Source organism: Haemaphysalis longicornis, unplaced genomic scaffold, assembly GCF_048455015.1.
Source record: "Haemaphysalis longicornis isolate Haplotype H1 unplaced genomic scaffold, Haemaphysalis longicornis Haplotype H1 scaffold_14, whole genome shotgun sequence".
Taxonomy (NCBI): domain Eukaryota; kingdom Metazoa; phylum Arthropoda; class Arachnida; order Ixodida; family Ixodidae; genus Haemaphysalis; species Haemaphysalis longicornis.
In genome coordinates this window covers 35,996,951-36,013,675 of record NW_027526245.1, presented here as the reverse complement: position 1 = coordinate 36,013,675, position 16,725 = coordinate 35,996,951, and the positions used below count along the sequence as shown (strand labels likewise).

At 45.7% G+C, this 16,725-nt stretch overlaps 1 protein-coding gene across 1 annotated transcript in view; it reads left to right on the top strand.

The window, feature by feature from the left end:
* The window catches only part of LOC144165256 (polyamine-transporting ATPase 13A3-like), a 168,988-nt gene that overhangs the window by 120,625 nt on the left and 31,638 nt on the right, over positions 1-16,725 (top strand). Inside the window, exons 12-19 of the mRNA XM_077695384.1 lie at positions 1,212-1,369; positions 2,989-3,177; positions 3,970-4,031; positions 4,603-4,750; positions 5,300-5,431; positions 9,576-9,729; positions 11,340-11,460; positions 13,157-13,281. Coding sequence (XP_077551510.1) covers positions 1,212-1,369; positions 2,989-3,177; positions 3,970-4,031; positions 4,603-4,750; positions 5,300-5,431; positions 9,576-9,729; positions 11,340-11,460; positions 13,157-13,281 — 1,089 coding nt within the window. The remainder of the gene's footprint in view (positions 1-1,211; positions 1,370-2,988; positions 3,178-3,969; positions 4,032-4,602; positions 4,751-5,299; positions 5,432-9,575; positions 9,730-11,339; positions 11,461-13,156; positions 13,282-16,725) is intronic.

The following is a 16,725-nucleotide window of genomic DNA, read 5'->3' as shown; positions in this document are numbered from 1 at the left end:
ATTTTACCCCATAACCTAAATGAGAGAACAATAATTGCGGACATTTACTAGCGGTGTACTCGATCTAGAAAATACATATGGGCGGCTGCCGGTAACAAGCAAAGTTGCACAGTGTTACGGCCGTAATATCATTGGCTGTTTTAAAATCACACGGACTTTATAAATGCAGCGATCAGCGTAAATGAAATCAAACTACGTCGTAGCCGACCGTTTTTTCGGACTCCAAAACTTCGGCCTGGCTGGATATTCCGACCTTTTTGAGGAACCGCCAGTTTTCCCATAGGAGTAATGACTCGCGGATTTTAAGTGCGAATGCACTTCTTAAGCGAGCCTGAATCGTCCGCCGCCGTCGTCCGCATAGCAACAGCTGCGGGTGCGCGCGCTCCTCGTCTTCCCTAGCAACGGGGGGAGATGGGCGCGCGCTACTCTCCTCCTCCTCTCTCCGCTCAGTGACTGCGGGTGTTGGGCGCCTCCTCTCCACTTCGGGCGGGAGAGCTCTCGCTCGCGTAGCGGGCGCTCCGCATTCCGACGCGTGAGGGCGCTCGTGTAGCCCTCGCCGTAACGGCGGGCGCTACTCACCTCCTCCTCTCTCCGCTCAGTGACTGCCGGTGTTGGGCGCCTCCTCTCCACTTCGGGCGGGAGAGCTCTCGCTCGCGTAGCGGGCGCTCCGCATTCCGACGCGTGAGGGCGCTCGTGTAGCGGCCGCGTGGCGCGGGAGGGTATTAGTCGAGCGCGCGCCGTCGTCGAGAGCGGTCGCTGGTCCTGCATCTCGATAACGATGATGGCGGACCGGGCAACGGTACCAGCAATAACGAGTGAAATATCTTTCTTTGTAGTTGTGTGCGTGTGTGTAATCTCTCGACTACTCATTAAGATCACGATATCCACCGTAATCGCGCAATCAACAACCGTGCATTCGCACTTACACACTCTCCCCCTCGGGGAAGTGCGAGGGAATTTTTTTGGAACTGCGCTTTTATTCGGAATATTTTTTGTTCCCCTCCAGGTCGGAAAAATCGGTCGGCTATTGTATGTAAGGCGACGCAGTGCTAATTGTTCCTCACTGTCGGAAAAGCATACAAAATACTAAATCGTTAAAAGCCAGGATGCGATATGACCAAATACCAAGTTCGAAAACAGACCTGACCTCATTTAGCGAGTGCATTTAGCGTTGCATTACGGGGGTCGAAATCGGAACCGTGACATCGCAGGCTTCTCGACGGCCAAGGGCGCCCTCGTGCGCTCCATCCTGTTCGCGCAGCCGGCGCCTTTCAAGTTCTACAAGGATGCCGTCCTCTTCGTTCTTCTGCTGTTTGCCGTGGCCAGCGTCGGCATGCTGTACACGCTGTACCTGTACGTCCTGCGGCACGTGAGTACTGCACACCTTTGGTCCCGCAATTTCAATGAGTGCAGCTCTCAGCTAGCAGAGATAAAATTCCACACTGCGATGTGTTAAGAATATAATGGATCTAGTAATTCAGCCGCATGTTTAAACGTTATTCTTGTAATTATGATAGCACACATCAAACAGGGGTGCGTTTTCGACACCCGTTGTGTTTTATTTGTCATTAAACTCCGTCGACCCCTGGCAGAGGAGTGTTGCCACTGTGGATGCCATTTTTACGTTGTGCACGGCGTAAGTTGCACGCTGATTAGAATAAAAAACTGTGGCTGATTCCTCTGTCATAGGAATCGGTAAAACACAAAAGTGAAGTGTGCAGCAAAATCTGCAGCTGAGCATGATTTGTGGGTCGGCGGCTGTCTTGTGGGTGTGCTTTTCGAGCCACGTCCTGCTGGCGGGTCGCTTCGGCAAAGGCGTTCTGGCGTCAATTGCGTGACGGATATGACGTCAGTAAAATCTGGGTGTATCCCGGCATAAAACCCTTTCGTGTTAAAATATAAAACCCGAAAACGCACAACCCGCGTCATGTTTCCTATGTGACAACAAGCAAGCCAGCCGAAACCCTTTTACACCGAAGCAGTACACGGCTACGTTCCGACCAAGCCTGCGTCCGTCGCCAGAGCAGCGTAGAATAACAATTTTGTCACCAGAGCTAGTGTAAAAGTCTGAGTATCGCTCAATGCAATGTTAATTTGAGAAATTTAGTGTCGCATTTTTTTTTGTCATTTTGTCAATTTGTTGCATTTGTGACATTTGTATAATCATTTTTTCTCAGTGCACATTATCCTGTCATTGCTGCACCGGCGGATGGAGCTCTGTCAAGCTGCATGGTTGCAGCTTTTTTTTTCGTCCCTTTTTTACCTTTGTAGTGACATTGGTTGAAAATAAACCTCATTGTATGAAACATGTACTGAAACGTTCATGTTTCTCTGTCATTACGGCAAGTTTCATTTATTTGTTCACATCGAAGTTGGAAGCGTTGCCGAATTACGGTATGCTGTCAATACCTGGCCGTGTACGGAGCAAGTATGGTTACAGAAATGGCTGTACTTCTTTTTGTTTCAATCCTATGCGAGAAAAATTGTATAAGAACTAGACGCTAAGACGACTGTAACATTACGTGCCATCTACTTTTAGTAATTCCGTAGTTCATTGTGATGTCGTAAGTACTGTCAAAATCCTGTCTGCTGCCACCAATACTGTTTCGTTGGTCTTGTAGCTTCGGAGTATTCGAAGGGCTTTAGAACTTTCCTCTGAAGAATAGATTCCGTAGACGCATCAAGTGAAGGCTGCTTGCTGAGTAACTGCGCTGCTTGTTTTTCTGAGAAAAGGTTTGCGCTATAGTAGCGAAGCTATGTTTATTGAATGAAGGAAGAAATAACTGTTTATTGATAACTGGACGACAAATTCGCTACAAATTAAAGTGGTGTGCATTCAGCTCCGGGCATGACCAATACATGACCGAACGGCTGAATTCAGCAAGCTGTAAAGGCCAATTTTGTCGCATGCTGCAGCGTTCACGTGGCCTTTCTTTTATTTACGAGTTGTATGTGCTCAAATGTCGCTTTCATTTCCCTTCCTGGCAGGTGAGCGTGCGAGAGACTGTGTTGCGAGCGTTGGACATCGTGACCATTGCCGTGCCTCCGGCTCTGCCAGCTGCTATGACGGTGGCCACGTTGTACGCGCAGAAAAGGCTTCGGCGGGCCGCAATATACTGCGTGAGCCCGCATAGAATCAACATCGCCGGCAACATCAACGTCGTCTGCTTCGACAAGGCATGTCATCGTACGCAATTGGCTATTCACGGTGCAAGCGTGAAGCACAAACTTATCTGAACTGTCACGTGGACAAAAAAATCCGCAACATAACTACCAGTCTGGCGTCGAACCTTAGTTTGCATCTGCTGAGAATGCAGGTTGCGGCCTTTCGAGGAACTATAAGGGCAATTGTATCGACAGTGTAACCTCCTGAATCTGACATGGTGTTTACTCGATGGCAAGTTAGAGCAGCTACAGCACAACATACACTATTTTGCCGCTTTTCGACTAGAAGGGCGATACGATCATAATGAGCATTTCCAACCAGTTCATGCTAGCAAAAGAAAAAGAGATTTAATTCATATTCCGCACTGCTGCACAATCGAAGGGAAGCATTTTAGGTCAAGGAATAACAAAATATTATAACGTGTATAAGGCACTCGGGGCGCCAGTGAATATTTGTTTGTGCTGTGTTCAGCGTTGATGAATAAACCAAAATTTCATTTGAAATCTTTTTTTTTGCATTTTGTCTTGATGACGTATTCTTAAGCCGCACCTGCGGATCAGCCTTGCGACTTCGTGCTGAGCGAAAAAGTGCAATTACGATGAAAAAACTACACGGTGTCGGATTTCTAAAAATTCTAATTTTTCTGCGATCAGTTGATTCATTTTCTTGGCCTTGAAAGAAAAAATATTCAAGGACAGTGAAATCTATGCTGCCATTTAGTTGTTTTGTATTTGCATCTACATATGTCCGCAGCGTCATTGTATTTTGATTGTAGCGGTGCTTTTTACACTGCTTCCCTCAAGACAGGAACCCTGACAGATGGAGGACTCGACCTTTGGGGAATCCTGGCCGCACATAGTCAAACGTACGTTCTTTGAAGTCTTAAAGTTTTCACCGTGCTGCTGTGCCACTTTGAAACATCATCAGTCGACGTTCACATTTCTATACTTGGGGTATGTTATCAAGACATTGTGTTCGTAACAGCGTATTACTGTAAGGGTGCGATCAGGGTTTTTAAAGCGATAGAATGGCAACGCGCCACAAAATGCCGATCTATAAAACTTGAACTCGATCACGAGCAGTCTACGTGAGGGCTTCTCGCAGTGATTTCTGTAATACAAAAACAGGCGTGACGCCCTCATGTACATTTTTCCGCAAGAAACACCAGTCACAATCATTTCTGTGCTCACGTCTTCTGCACGTGAAGTATAGTAGAAATTCGTCCTAAATATGTGTGAAGCGCATGTCAGGCAAAAAGGAGACGGTACTGGATGTCTTTAAGCAGCTGGTGCATGATTGATTTGGTGTGCGGGTCTCTGCATCTTCTCGCAGCAGCGCGGTGAATAATGATTACGGTGGAGCGCAGGTAATGACGGTGATGGCCATTGCAGTGGCGATGGTGATGATGCCGCAGCAAATGCATTCTATTACCACAGGTTCACAGGGCCATTTGGAGGTCCCGGCGATATGCCTGCACGAAGTCCCATTGTCGTTGCTATGGCGACCTGTCATACGCTCACTTCTGTGGACCAAGAGCTGGTGGGCGACCCGCTGGATCTCGCCATGTTTCACGCCACACGCTGGGTAAGAGGTTGCAGGTTTTGGTTCAGGTAAGAGAACATAAAAGGTTGACATAAAAGGAGCAGCTGTAAAGGTTGACTAACTGTCGATGGAATAGTTTTTTGAGAAGAGGAAAACGCGATATTGCGTTTTGGAAACGTCTTTTAAACGTTAGCGGTGTGTGATGCGTTACAAGCATTCATTTTTATAGTGCTCTCTGAACCAGCCTAGAACATTGTTGTGTTTCAATCGCTATATATGGAGAGAAGACCACGTTGTATATTGCGAGTTGTTCACCGCAAAACACCTGTGTCGAGTGATTATTGAAAGATTCAACACAGCGTCGTGATTTTTTTCCAATGGCATTACCTAAAATACCGCCCCGGAAGAAGAAGCTATTCATGTCCTTCTTGAAGTTACCAATTTGCCGACGCGTGAGAGTCAACATCTATATTGGCGTATTGTACTTAGGAAACATGTGTCCGCCACAGTTTAGTGCATTTCCTCGGAGATATATATACCTGAAACGCGAAGCTTCGAACAGCCAAGATATATCGCCTGTCTCCCCTTCAGGTCATGGAGGAGCCTGCCGCGGACGCTGTTCAGTACGATGTGCTGACACCCACCGTTGTCAAGCCTCGGCCAAGCCAGGGTAGGGCTCCCTCGCAGGAGCTCCTTTTGCAGCCTGAAGACCCATTCTTCGAGGTAAGTAAATGCGGGCCTTTTTGTACGCAGGACGTACACCTGAATTTTGATACAATGGTTGCTTTATAACAGCAGAGCTTTTTAGATCGAGCTTTGTCCCGGAAATATCCCGGTAAACGAACCCCAGGACGTTTACTCCGCGAAACTGGCAACCTAAGCACTGGGCCAACACAAAGGGTCGAGGGATACGGGGTTAGCAGCGGCTGGGAACAATAAAATGTGCAGCAAATTGGAAAGAAAAAAAAAACCCTTCCCGTGGTCGAAATCGAACATGGGAACCTCGCGTTATGAAACCACCGTCTATCCTCTTGAACTGTCATCGAATTCCGGGCGCACACCATTTTGTTTGGGGTCGTAGTCCGGGCGTTGACTTTGGGCTTGGCCGCGGGTTCTAGGGCGTGCTAACGCGGTCCGGTTTGGTAGAGATGCGAAAGCCTGCGGAAGAAACGATGCTGGCCTGCCAGTCATAACGAATTTTCAGCAGCAAGTTCGGAAGTAAATGTGAGGTCCAATAGCCGGGTCTACTTCGAATGGAGGGCCGCCAGCTCGGCTGCTCATACACCCTTGCACCATTAGTGCAAGCTGAGCCATTTTGCTTTGGTATAGAGAATCATAAAAAGGCAGATGAAACAAAAACAAATATTCATAAACTAGGCGAAATCTAAAAAATGAATGGAGAATGTGTTTGAGCTTATCTTGTCATACTTCCTTCCTTTGATTTCATTGTTTTTGCAATTGTTCATTGTACCGCGCAAAACGTCACTTCTTCGCCTAGCGAAAGTTTCAGGCAATAATTGGTTCGTAGAGACAAAGATGACTGACATGATTTAATGGACATTCGTCCGGTTGTTTATCATTATTATTGGTCTCTGTAATGCCGTACTACTGCTAATCAATTTGATCTAGTTTTCAGTATTTCCTTATAATATACCGCGGCAGTGAAAGCGCCACTAGATTATGAGACGCCAATTTTGAGGAAATTATCAGACTGTGATAATGTACAATGCCATAGCCTTATTCAATGGAACTTCTTATGAGTTGCCCCTTGGGATTTAACGCGCAAATTTGTCTCGTGAAAAATTTTCATATCGAACGATGCAAATTTAGTTTGTCTTTTTAGGCATGAAGTGCTAATATACAAGCAGGCTTCCAACAACGCGTGCTCAGCGTTTCGAAATTGGTTTCCTTTCCGTTTCATTTAAAAGGACCGCGCCGCACTTAGCAGCGACAACGTAGACTGCATTTTGGAGTAATGTGTGTTGTACCAGCAATCTCCTCCTGAAAGAATTACAAAAATCCGTTCAGTATAACCGGGGCTTTGCGAGAAGGATTGTCGCGCATAATAGTTCCTTCTCAATTCGACCTGTGACTACGGGAGGAACACTGCGCGCCCTATGTCGGAAAGCGGGGCAGCATGTGACGTTCCTTATGGCGGCCTTGGGGCAGTTTTGTCGTCGCAGCGCGGAGTACTCTCTTTCGGTGCGGTACGGAAGGAAGTAGGCATTGGTGCCTGCAAGCATGCGCGCGATTGTCTGGCAGGTTGTGTTTTCAGCGATAAACGCTTGATTGTCGAGTGGTCTGGTTGAAAGCGAACTATTGAGTTTGTCATTCCAACTCCGCGCGCACTCGATACGCACAAAAAAAATTCTGGAACTGTCGATACAGGTTCACGGATAGAAGAGATTGGTACACAGCGGCGACGATGGTGGCTCGTCATCGGGAATGCGAGAAATAAACGGACACGTTGACCAGACCCATCCAATAGGACACTCACCGCTTTGACGACGTAATTAAAGAGGTGCATAATAACCCGCCGCGGTGGCTCAGTGGCTAAGGCGTTGCGCTGCTGAGCACGAGGTCGCGGGTTCGATTCCCGGCCGCGGCGGCCGCTTTTATGATGGAGGCGAAAAGCAAAAACGCCCGTGTGTACGAGATTTCGGCGCACGTTAAAGATCCCCAGTTGGTCAAAATTAATCCGGAGCCCTCCACTACAGCGCGCCTCATCGCCTGCATTGCGTCGGCGCGTTAAACCCTACAATCAATCAATCAGTCAATCAATCAATCAGTCGAGGTGCATAATAAGGGAAATTGTAGGGAGCGCGGTTGGCTTTTCCACACCTTTAACAGAGATTTGCGAGCTTACTGCTACACATGCACGTGTAATATTCGTTTTGGGTATTCTTGGGAGTATAATCTAAACGTCGCGTAGGTTTAGTTGCACAGCGCAAATCGTGCGTTAGGTTTAAATCAAGAATAAAGGCCATGGGTTTGGCTTTATAGTCGTATGGTGACCTCTTTCTTTATGCCTTGACGTTTCTCAGTGCGCCTAGCCTGAACCAAATGAAAGGCGTGTTCCCATGCTTGCCCACTTGTTCCCGTGTATGCTGGCTTGGTCGGACCCAAGGTCGCTGTTCGGATCATGCAGTCGATAACTTTATAGCGCTCAAATTATTGCCATTTTTAATGTTTATTCCAATGTAATTCTCGTCATTTGTAATCACTTTGCTCACATTGGCGTGGTACCGATCTGACGATCACTTTTAGGTGGCAAAGATTCCCATGAACGTCCAGTTGATCGATGTCTACTGATGATGTGGGACACCTGAAAAAAAAAATGGCAGCGCGTTGGGGCATTATACGGAGTTCCTGTGTCATTGAATAAAAAAAAAGCCTATGCTTCAAAGAAGACCACCTGAGCGGACGGCACACGTCGCGCAATACAAACCCATGTGAGGATGCAAAAATCACCGAAAGTTCAATTCCATTGGTGGATCTTTAGAAAGGCGTGAGCATCTCCTTCACTTCCCTTGCGAGTGTGATGCTTAGATTGATACGCACCCATTCCGTGGCTTTAGCAGTCCGGAACACGCCTTCCTTGCAGGTACCTCGCACACCGTGCCAACCGTAGTTTCATTGTAACCGCCTCTTCGGTCACTTTTGCCCACTTGAGCAGCGGTATGGGCTCGCTGTCGCTTGCTTTGTTGTCCAACAGTGTCGGCATTTCGCGGTCGTCGTCCAGTACCCAAAACAAAATTTCACAACGCTTACAAGCGGTGACGGGACTCGTCGAACGGAGAAGGGGACGAGCCGCACTTCGACTGCACGTCTCCCTAGCAATTAGGTTGCAGCGGTGCGAACGCAGTGGCACTGTAGCCAATGGCACCGGCGGCTCGGCAGATGCCACCCCTTTGCGCACGCGCTCTGCCATTCTCGCTTCGTTTATCGTTCTCTGTCAGTAAATCAATGGCGAAGTTTTTTTTTCTTTTTTTTGTCGGAGGGCTCCATCTTTTACGCACGTAATAAAATGTCTTGCAAAATGAGCGGCGAGCCCATCAAGCCGTCGTAGGATAGGTGAGACATGGTGTTCGGGCATCTGCCAGCTTAGTAGCAGTTAGTCCGCAAGTTCTGAAGACAAATAGGACGCGCTATCACCCACTCGACGCGAGCCTACTTCTTATGCGGTGGTCCTAACCTTATCTAATGCTTTCGCGACCATCAGTTATTACTGTCATGCTTAGTAGGCGATTGTATGTAATTTGATTAACGTAGAAAACTGGACGTGTTGTTACATGATCTAAGAAAAGACAGCGTAAAAAAGAGACAAGGACAGAGAGAGAACAAGAGGGACTGCGCTGAACTTTAAACTTCAATTTGGAAGCTCAGCGCAGTCCTTGTTGTCCTCTCTGCCCTTGCCTCCTTTGTGCGCTGTCTTTTCTTCGATTGTCTGCAATTCACTCGTAATCCTATGGTAGTACCAAGTGGGCAACGACGCCCGATGACTCGTTTTTTACGAAAACGCGTCCGTCAGTTCATTCTTTACTCGCCTTTATAAAAGCGAACAGCGAGGTGCTCTAAACGTACACAAAACAAGGACAGCGAGATGAGAGAACCCATGCCAGGCCCAAGTTCTCGCCGTTTGCCTTCATAAGCTGCTCAAGCTAAGCTAAGCTGGATCAGGTATTGCAAAAGATTTTTCGTTATTACGATTTATTTTCTTTATCTGAATGGATCGCTTGTATTAGTGTCCTATTAGTAAATGTTTTTCGGGGTTGCAGATACTCTTTTTGCAGCACTATTGTCACACGCGTAACTTTTCCGCGTCATTTGTGAAGGTGCCAATTAGTCATCCCCCTCTGCCTTTCAGGTTCCATACGAGGTGGGCATCATTCGGCAGTTTCCCTTCTCGTCTGCCCTGCAACGCATGAGCGTGGTATGCCGTACGCTGGGCAGCCCGTACATGGAACTCTACGCCAAGGGGGCTCCGGAGGTTATGCACGCCTTATGTGATCCCAGAACTGGTATGACTTTCACCTTCCCTCTCTTGTTACCAAAATAACAAAATTCACTAAATGCGTCGGCAAACAAGTGTACTTACGTCACGATGTCACTTAGCCCAAACATATTTCCTGCTCCTAATACCTGCAGCCACAACGTAGCGATTAGGGGATGTCCTGCTGCGAGCGAGATGGCACGTTCAATTCCAAAGCATTCCAAACCAAACAATTCCATCTGTTCCAACAATACCAAACCGTGGCTGTAGCTCTCGTGAGAAAAACGTATACGTAAATCTCCTTGGTATATGAAATTTTGATGCACGTTACAAATCATCAACTGCTCCAACCAAAGCATATGGAGGCATTAGCGTAGCCTTAACATTTTAAGTGCTGAAATTCGAAACAGCGCAAAAAGACGGGACAAGGAAACGACGACACAAGGCGCTGACTAACAACTGGTTGGTTTATTGAGCGGCTTGCGAAATATGCCCAGAAAAGAAGGCGAGAAGGAACACGAAAAAGAGCACGAAAAAAGAAGTGCATCTATAGAGTTCGGCTCAGGCGGCGTCCCACCAAAGGAAGGAAAATAAAAAAAGTGAAATGAAGTGAAAAGAATTGAGGGCTATTTACAGGGTGTATTTAGAGACGTCCCGCAATTTCTAGGATGGTTGCAGCTTTCCTGCTCGGGAGCTCGAAAATTTTCATTCTCCTATTGCATCCCCCTAGAGCCCGTAAGTTAATAAGCATCTTCTTTCACGTGTCTCATGCCGGAGGTGCTGAACTTTATATGAGGCAAAATATTTATACCCAAGACGTGGCGAAAATACAACACGGTACTGTGCAGAGATAGGATATGATGGGAAATAGGCGGGGGATGGGGAAAAGACAGACAAAATAACGACGCTTGGCCACAAAGCCTATACTGGGGAAAAGGAAATAAGCAGAATAATAGAACGAGCGAAGATAGAAAAACACACACAAGAAGGCATGAACTTTTTTGTACATATAACTATTTCTCTTAAATACTACAAAAGTTTGTAGGCTTCGCGGATGGTGGGAGTGCCGTTAGTGAGGTCCCTGGATGATTGCGATGACTACACAAACCTAGGCCCGCACATCTTTGCCTCGAACGAAAGATTTTCCAGCCTTTGCCATTACATAGGCGAGGTCCTGTGTTAGAACGAAACCGGAAACCTGTCATCTCCATGAAAAGGAGGCAGTTGGTGTTTGTACAGATTCCGTTTAACCAGGTGGTTAGCAGATGTTGACGAAAAGGATGCCTGGAACTAGTTATTGGTGCGAATTCCTCCTTGGAGAGGTTTGCCACATTGATTTTGTTATTGGTTGATGTCGTCTGGATGTAAAACGCTGACATTTACACTCATGTATCGTAGTTCTTACCTTCAAGCCATTTTTAGCTTTTTACAATCAAATATTTTGAGAGAGCTGAATCAAAACAACGAAAAATGAACATTCTGCTGCGTATTTTCATGTGTGCGATCGATAATTTCGTGCAATGGTGCAGAGGCTTGTGTTGTGGCGCAGAAAATTGTCGCCCTGAAACTACATTTTAGCATAAGCTTGGTTTAACTAGACCAAAATCGTGACCCTGGATTTACCACGTCTTATTGCAGTGCCGATCGACTATTTCGACATCCTCCGAGGCTATACACTCGAGGGATTCCGTGTGGTTGCAGTGGCCTACAGGCGCATCGAGAAGAAACTAACTTGGCGCCTTGTGCAGCGAGTGGACAGGTAATTGAACAGCTGTCTGAGGAAACACATATCCCTTTTCATTTCATCGTGGTGGTTAATATGTGCACAAATATGCCCAAGCTGTCGACAAAATATTTCAACGGAAACCAAAAACTGAAGGGAAAGCCTCTCTACCCTGTTGAGGAATTGTCATAATCTTCCTTCGTCATCTTTGCTTCTCAAAGTTCTAAATTTTGATCTAAAGAGCTGGCAATATCGACGCCACGTGTTTAAGAACTGAAGACCACACTTTGAAACAACTATAAATCATATTGTTTCCTGCAGAAATGGTCACCAAACGCTACTGGTCGCTTTGGCTACTTCATAAGACGTCAGGTACATCATGCCAGAATTCAGTACAGAAAAGATGAGAACTTGTTAGTTGTATTCTTTGAAATGATGGACACCATTCTCATCGCCGAATTATTTGTCTTAGGAGACAACGCCTAAAGGTGTTCGTCATCAGTTCGTAAAATTCTAATTTCCAAACCAAAACCTTAACTACTTCCGCAAAATCGTTTCGATATGGGGATAATTTCGCTTTCCCCTGCACAAAAAGCGAAGGCTTGAAGCTGTGCTTGCAATTGTAGTGTCCATTATTAGACTAAAGCAGCCACCTCCCAAGTTTGCCCCTACTTAATTCGCTTTTCCACAGACACAAGAGTTCAACTCTTGTCTTTTTTACAATATTTAGAATATTGTTGTTTCCTCAATTTAAAGAGACACTTATGTTAATAATACCTGTTGATCTAGGAAATACAAGAGCTTCAATAACTGCAGCTACCTCCACTTGTTAAGTTATTGCAGGAGGGTGAAATGTTAATCACCCTTTAGGGAAGTAGATAAGATAAACAGGCACTAATCTCACGGGGAAAGTTAAAAAATAAATACGTTATAGAGCACGGTAAATTGGACAAAAAGCGAACCAAACTGCTATAAAGAGGAAAATGAAAAGGGGGGGGGGGAGGAGCAGTCAGTGACATTGTTCTAGCAGAACAGTTCTCAGTTCGAGGTAGAGGGGAAAAGCTTGGAGGGTTTTAAACGAGGAGCGTTCGCACATCATCGGTAATCGTGTGGATGGGCAGTGTGGGCAGCACTAAAACAAACCAAACCGAACCAAAACAAAACTCGATAACGCCTAAAACTTTAACTAACGCTGACTTGCTATCGATCAGAGGATGCCCCTATATCCAAAAAGTGACACCTTTCTTTTTCCACCACTGTAACTGAGGGCATACTTACAAACGACGGTCATGTGCTGATAATAAACAACGCATCTCGAAGTTGCCGTGTGCATTGGCAACACTAAATTTTTAAAGATTCTGCGCAACTAAAATTTTAGCCCACAGTTAAAAGTCTTCAAAGGAACGGCGAGAAAGTGGCCCGTTCCCATTTTAAGCGAACCTGCGTTGTGTTAGAGACCGGCTAAACATGCACGCAAACTCGCTGTTTAGCCATTAAATCTCCATTTTCCACAAAGTGTTCGTGTTATCATCATACACAAAATACATTGAATACTTCGTTGAGTGGATATCTAAAAAAAGATTACATCTTGCTCCTGTACGCCCCTAAGAAAATACTGGCGACTTTACCAATTTCGACCGAGGTACTCTATTGTCATGCACTGGTGTCGTAGCAAATTAGTGTAGGCACACACCCACTGTCAAAATTATCCGGTGTCTGTTTTTTTCTTTAGGTCCAAGGTGGAGAACAACTTGACGTTCCTTGGCTTCCTCATAATGCAAAACATGCTCAAGCCGGAAGCAACGCCAGTGATCAGCACGCTTCAAGGAGCTGCCATTAGGTGCCTAATGGTGACAGGTAACTTCCGTTTGCCATGAGCGTCTACTTCATTAGCGTCACAATGGGAATCAATTCATCTGCATTTTGTTGATATAGAGTCTTACAACTTCTTGGAGGTATTAATACTGCCGCTGCATTGCGCTGTGTTTCGTAGGACGGCAATAAATATTGCAGTCTCCTTGCCTTTGTTCAAAAAAGAAAAAAAGCCTGCTATGTCTCTTCTCAAATGGAGAAGTTGTGCGCTTAAAAAGAGCCACTAATAATTAAAGAGCCGTAATTAAGGGTTTTCTTAATAGCGTAAATATCCCCTCCTCTTGCCTCCATTTTAATATTTGCGGGCAAGGTATGAGCTGTAGACATTTCTGCCTGCACATGAAATATTTTTTTATTTATTTCGATGGGTGATGATGTATTCACACCTCAGGAGGAGGGCAAAAAGCTACAGCCGAAAGAGGCCCTTCCTCCCAAAGTGACTTGCACGGGATCCTGGAGCAGGACCCACGAAAAAATCAAATGAAAAGAAAAAAAAACTTGGGTGCAATATTTTTTTCATATCGCGCAGAAAAGGAACAACATAACAAGCACACTTTTCAACGACGACAGTAACAACAGTAAGAAAAAAAATAAAAATACACATACGTACCATTCACTCACATTTTACCACATTAAAAAATAATCAACATAGCGAAAAAGTCTAACATTAACATGTCTTCTAGAGCGAAACTCCTGAATTGATAGTGAAAATAAAGAAAAAAAGGTTACACAAATTGCAGGAAACACATATGCAGATGCCTTAAAGGAGTCATGCAGGCAACATTCAAGTTTGGTTCATCCAAAAGATTGCCTTATTACATTAACACTGACACCATTATCATCACAATCTTCGCTAAAATAAGGTATATAATTAGGAAAACAGGGAATGGCCATACGACTGACTCGCTTATGTCGCGCACTTGAGCCTATGATGTATTATGGGCAGCTGTGCGATTGGCTGGGCTTAAAAGCTTGCAGAACGAGGTATCTGCTCTTACATTTAGTGCGCATTCTTTTTATAGCAGTTAGAATGGTGGGGGCGAACAAGGAACGTTACGAGCTAACACGTAAACGTAAAAGCAACAGCGCGTACGGCGCGCCCTTTGACGGCCGCAGCTGCACAGGCGTCGGGCGCGTTAGGCTTGTCTGACACGACACTTGCTAACTGGTATACGCCGCATCACCACTCACGTGTCCCTGTTTCTCGAGCATACCCAAATTTTCAAGAACGATTACTTTCAACCGTAACAAAAGTAAAGCAAGTACAGGTGCCGTCATAAGTAATTAGAGCACGGGAGCTGTGGCCGAACAGCATCGGAGCACCGTGTAGCTGCAACGGCGGTAAATGAAAGGATGAGAACACGCATGCACGCCTGCGGATGGCGATAGCCCATCTCTACCTCTCAAACCAGAGTTTCTTACAGTATACACTAGAGATTAATCTGGCGCTGGCGTCTATGCTGCTCACATCAAGGTCGTCTGTGTCGTCATGGACCGCCATTATACGTCGCTCTCGCCTTAGTTTCATCATTGGCTTGGATTGAAACGTTTTAGTGACCGCAAATTTAAACATAGTGCCACAAAAACGCGAAAAATAGTGATCAGTTATGTAAGTGAAAAATAAAAACAGGCTGTTTTAAAACTAAGAAAAAAAGAAGTAAAGCGTATTTTTGCCGGAACGGTTGTGCCTGCTATTCCGCAGGCCAAGGTTGTGGTTACGAACAATGTTATTATTTCGGGGGTAACTCATTCGAGAATGATTCATTATTTCAAAAAATAAGTTGTTTGAAGAGTTTCGAAAGTTTTTTGAGCGTGACTATGAAAACGTTGCCTTCGTGGTGAACCGGTGCACCGTGACCGCCAGCTAGTTTAACAAGAAAAATAAAAACGTGGCGTTAAACAGTCGTGGACGGTGACAAGATAGGACGCATACGAGCGCCCGTATCTGCCGTATCTTGTCTTCGTCGAAGTACGTTTTGTTTCTTCTTTTCGTCGGCTACAAATTTCGCAGCGGCATATTACTCGCTCAGTCATACGTCCTTCGACTGCGGCATGAGCAACGTCAGGTGCGATCACGTATTGCCTGCTGTTACACTGAACGCGGCTTTCACAGAAACGGAAGGATTTCGGCTTCCTTGTAGCTCGTAAACGTGTGAATGCATAGTGAAGAAAGAAAATCCCAAAAACCGCTTAAGAATCCAGTTGTCATGCCAAGCCCAAGCCAAAAAGGATGTCTTCCCACGAACCGCCATGGCGACATGGCTTACGAGGCGCAGTTTCCTCTCTAGTATACTTACTATACTTACTAAGAAACTCTATTTCTCAAACCACTTTTTTAACCTGGCTTCAAGGATTTTTCGCAGCATACTGGTCTCAGCGATGGCGCTAATAACGTACGCACGTAAAATTATTTGAAAGAAAAACTCACTGCAGATTCCCGTGATAGCGCGGGCCGCTTCTCCGGTAGCTCGGATTTGCTGAACGTGTGCCAGAGACGCTGCCAGATGCGTTTCTGCTATCAGCGCCGTCACCGAGACCAGTATGCTGCGAATAATGTTTGAAGCCAGGTTAAAAAAAGTGGTTTGAGAGGTATAGATGGGCTATCGCCGTCGGCAGGCGCGCATGCGTGTTCTCGTCCTTTCATTTACCGCCGGTGCAGCTACACGGCGCTCCGATACGGTTCGGCCACAGCTCCCATGCTCCAATTACTTATGACGGCACCTGTACAGTCCGGTCTTATACAAAGCAAGTGGGAACTGCGGCCTCTTAGCGGTATTGTGGCGCCATCTGGGAAAGAACACGAAAAAAAAAAAAACAGACGTCGCACCGCCCGCAACAACCTTTAGCATTTTCCCTTGATATGTCATCGCTCACCTCCCCGAAACATGATTTAGCGGGGAAATTCAAATTCTGGCTTGAATTGTTTCATTTCTGCCGGACAAGCGCCAGGGGCCCAATGAAACACCAAATATTACGAATAAAACGAACTTGTATTTTGTCTGCATGACCCATTTGAAAAAGGGGAAAGAATAAATGCGGTACAGGTTGCTGCACAACAACCAAAACACAGCTCCTTCGAACCCATCAACAGAGTAAGCACTTATGCTCTTTTCAACTTACATCTTAATACGTGCGGATAAAAGCAAATGAAACGGTAGAGATTACCTTCCATAAGAAAGAGCTCCAGAATTACGCGTTAAAAGGTTGCCTGGCACTAAATATAGAGCAACTGTGCACAATTCTTCTATTTCTCTAATATTACATGCATGCATAGAGCGACTAACATATTTGCGCCAAATACTTCTTTGCGTGGTTATCCACGCATTTGTGCAACTTTGTATCCTTGATAATTCTGCACATGCACAGTAGTCAATTACATCTCCCGAAATAATTAGGCTCCTGATACGGTAAACGTTAGCTGTTCTCTGG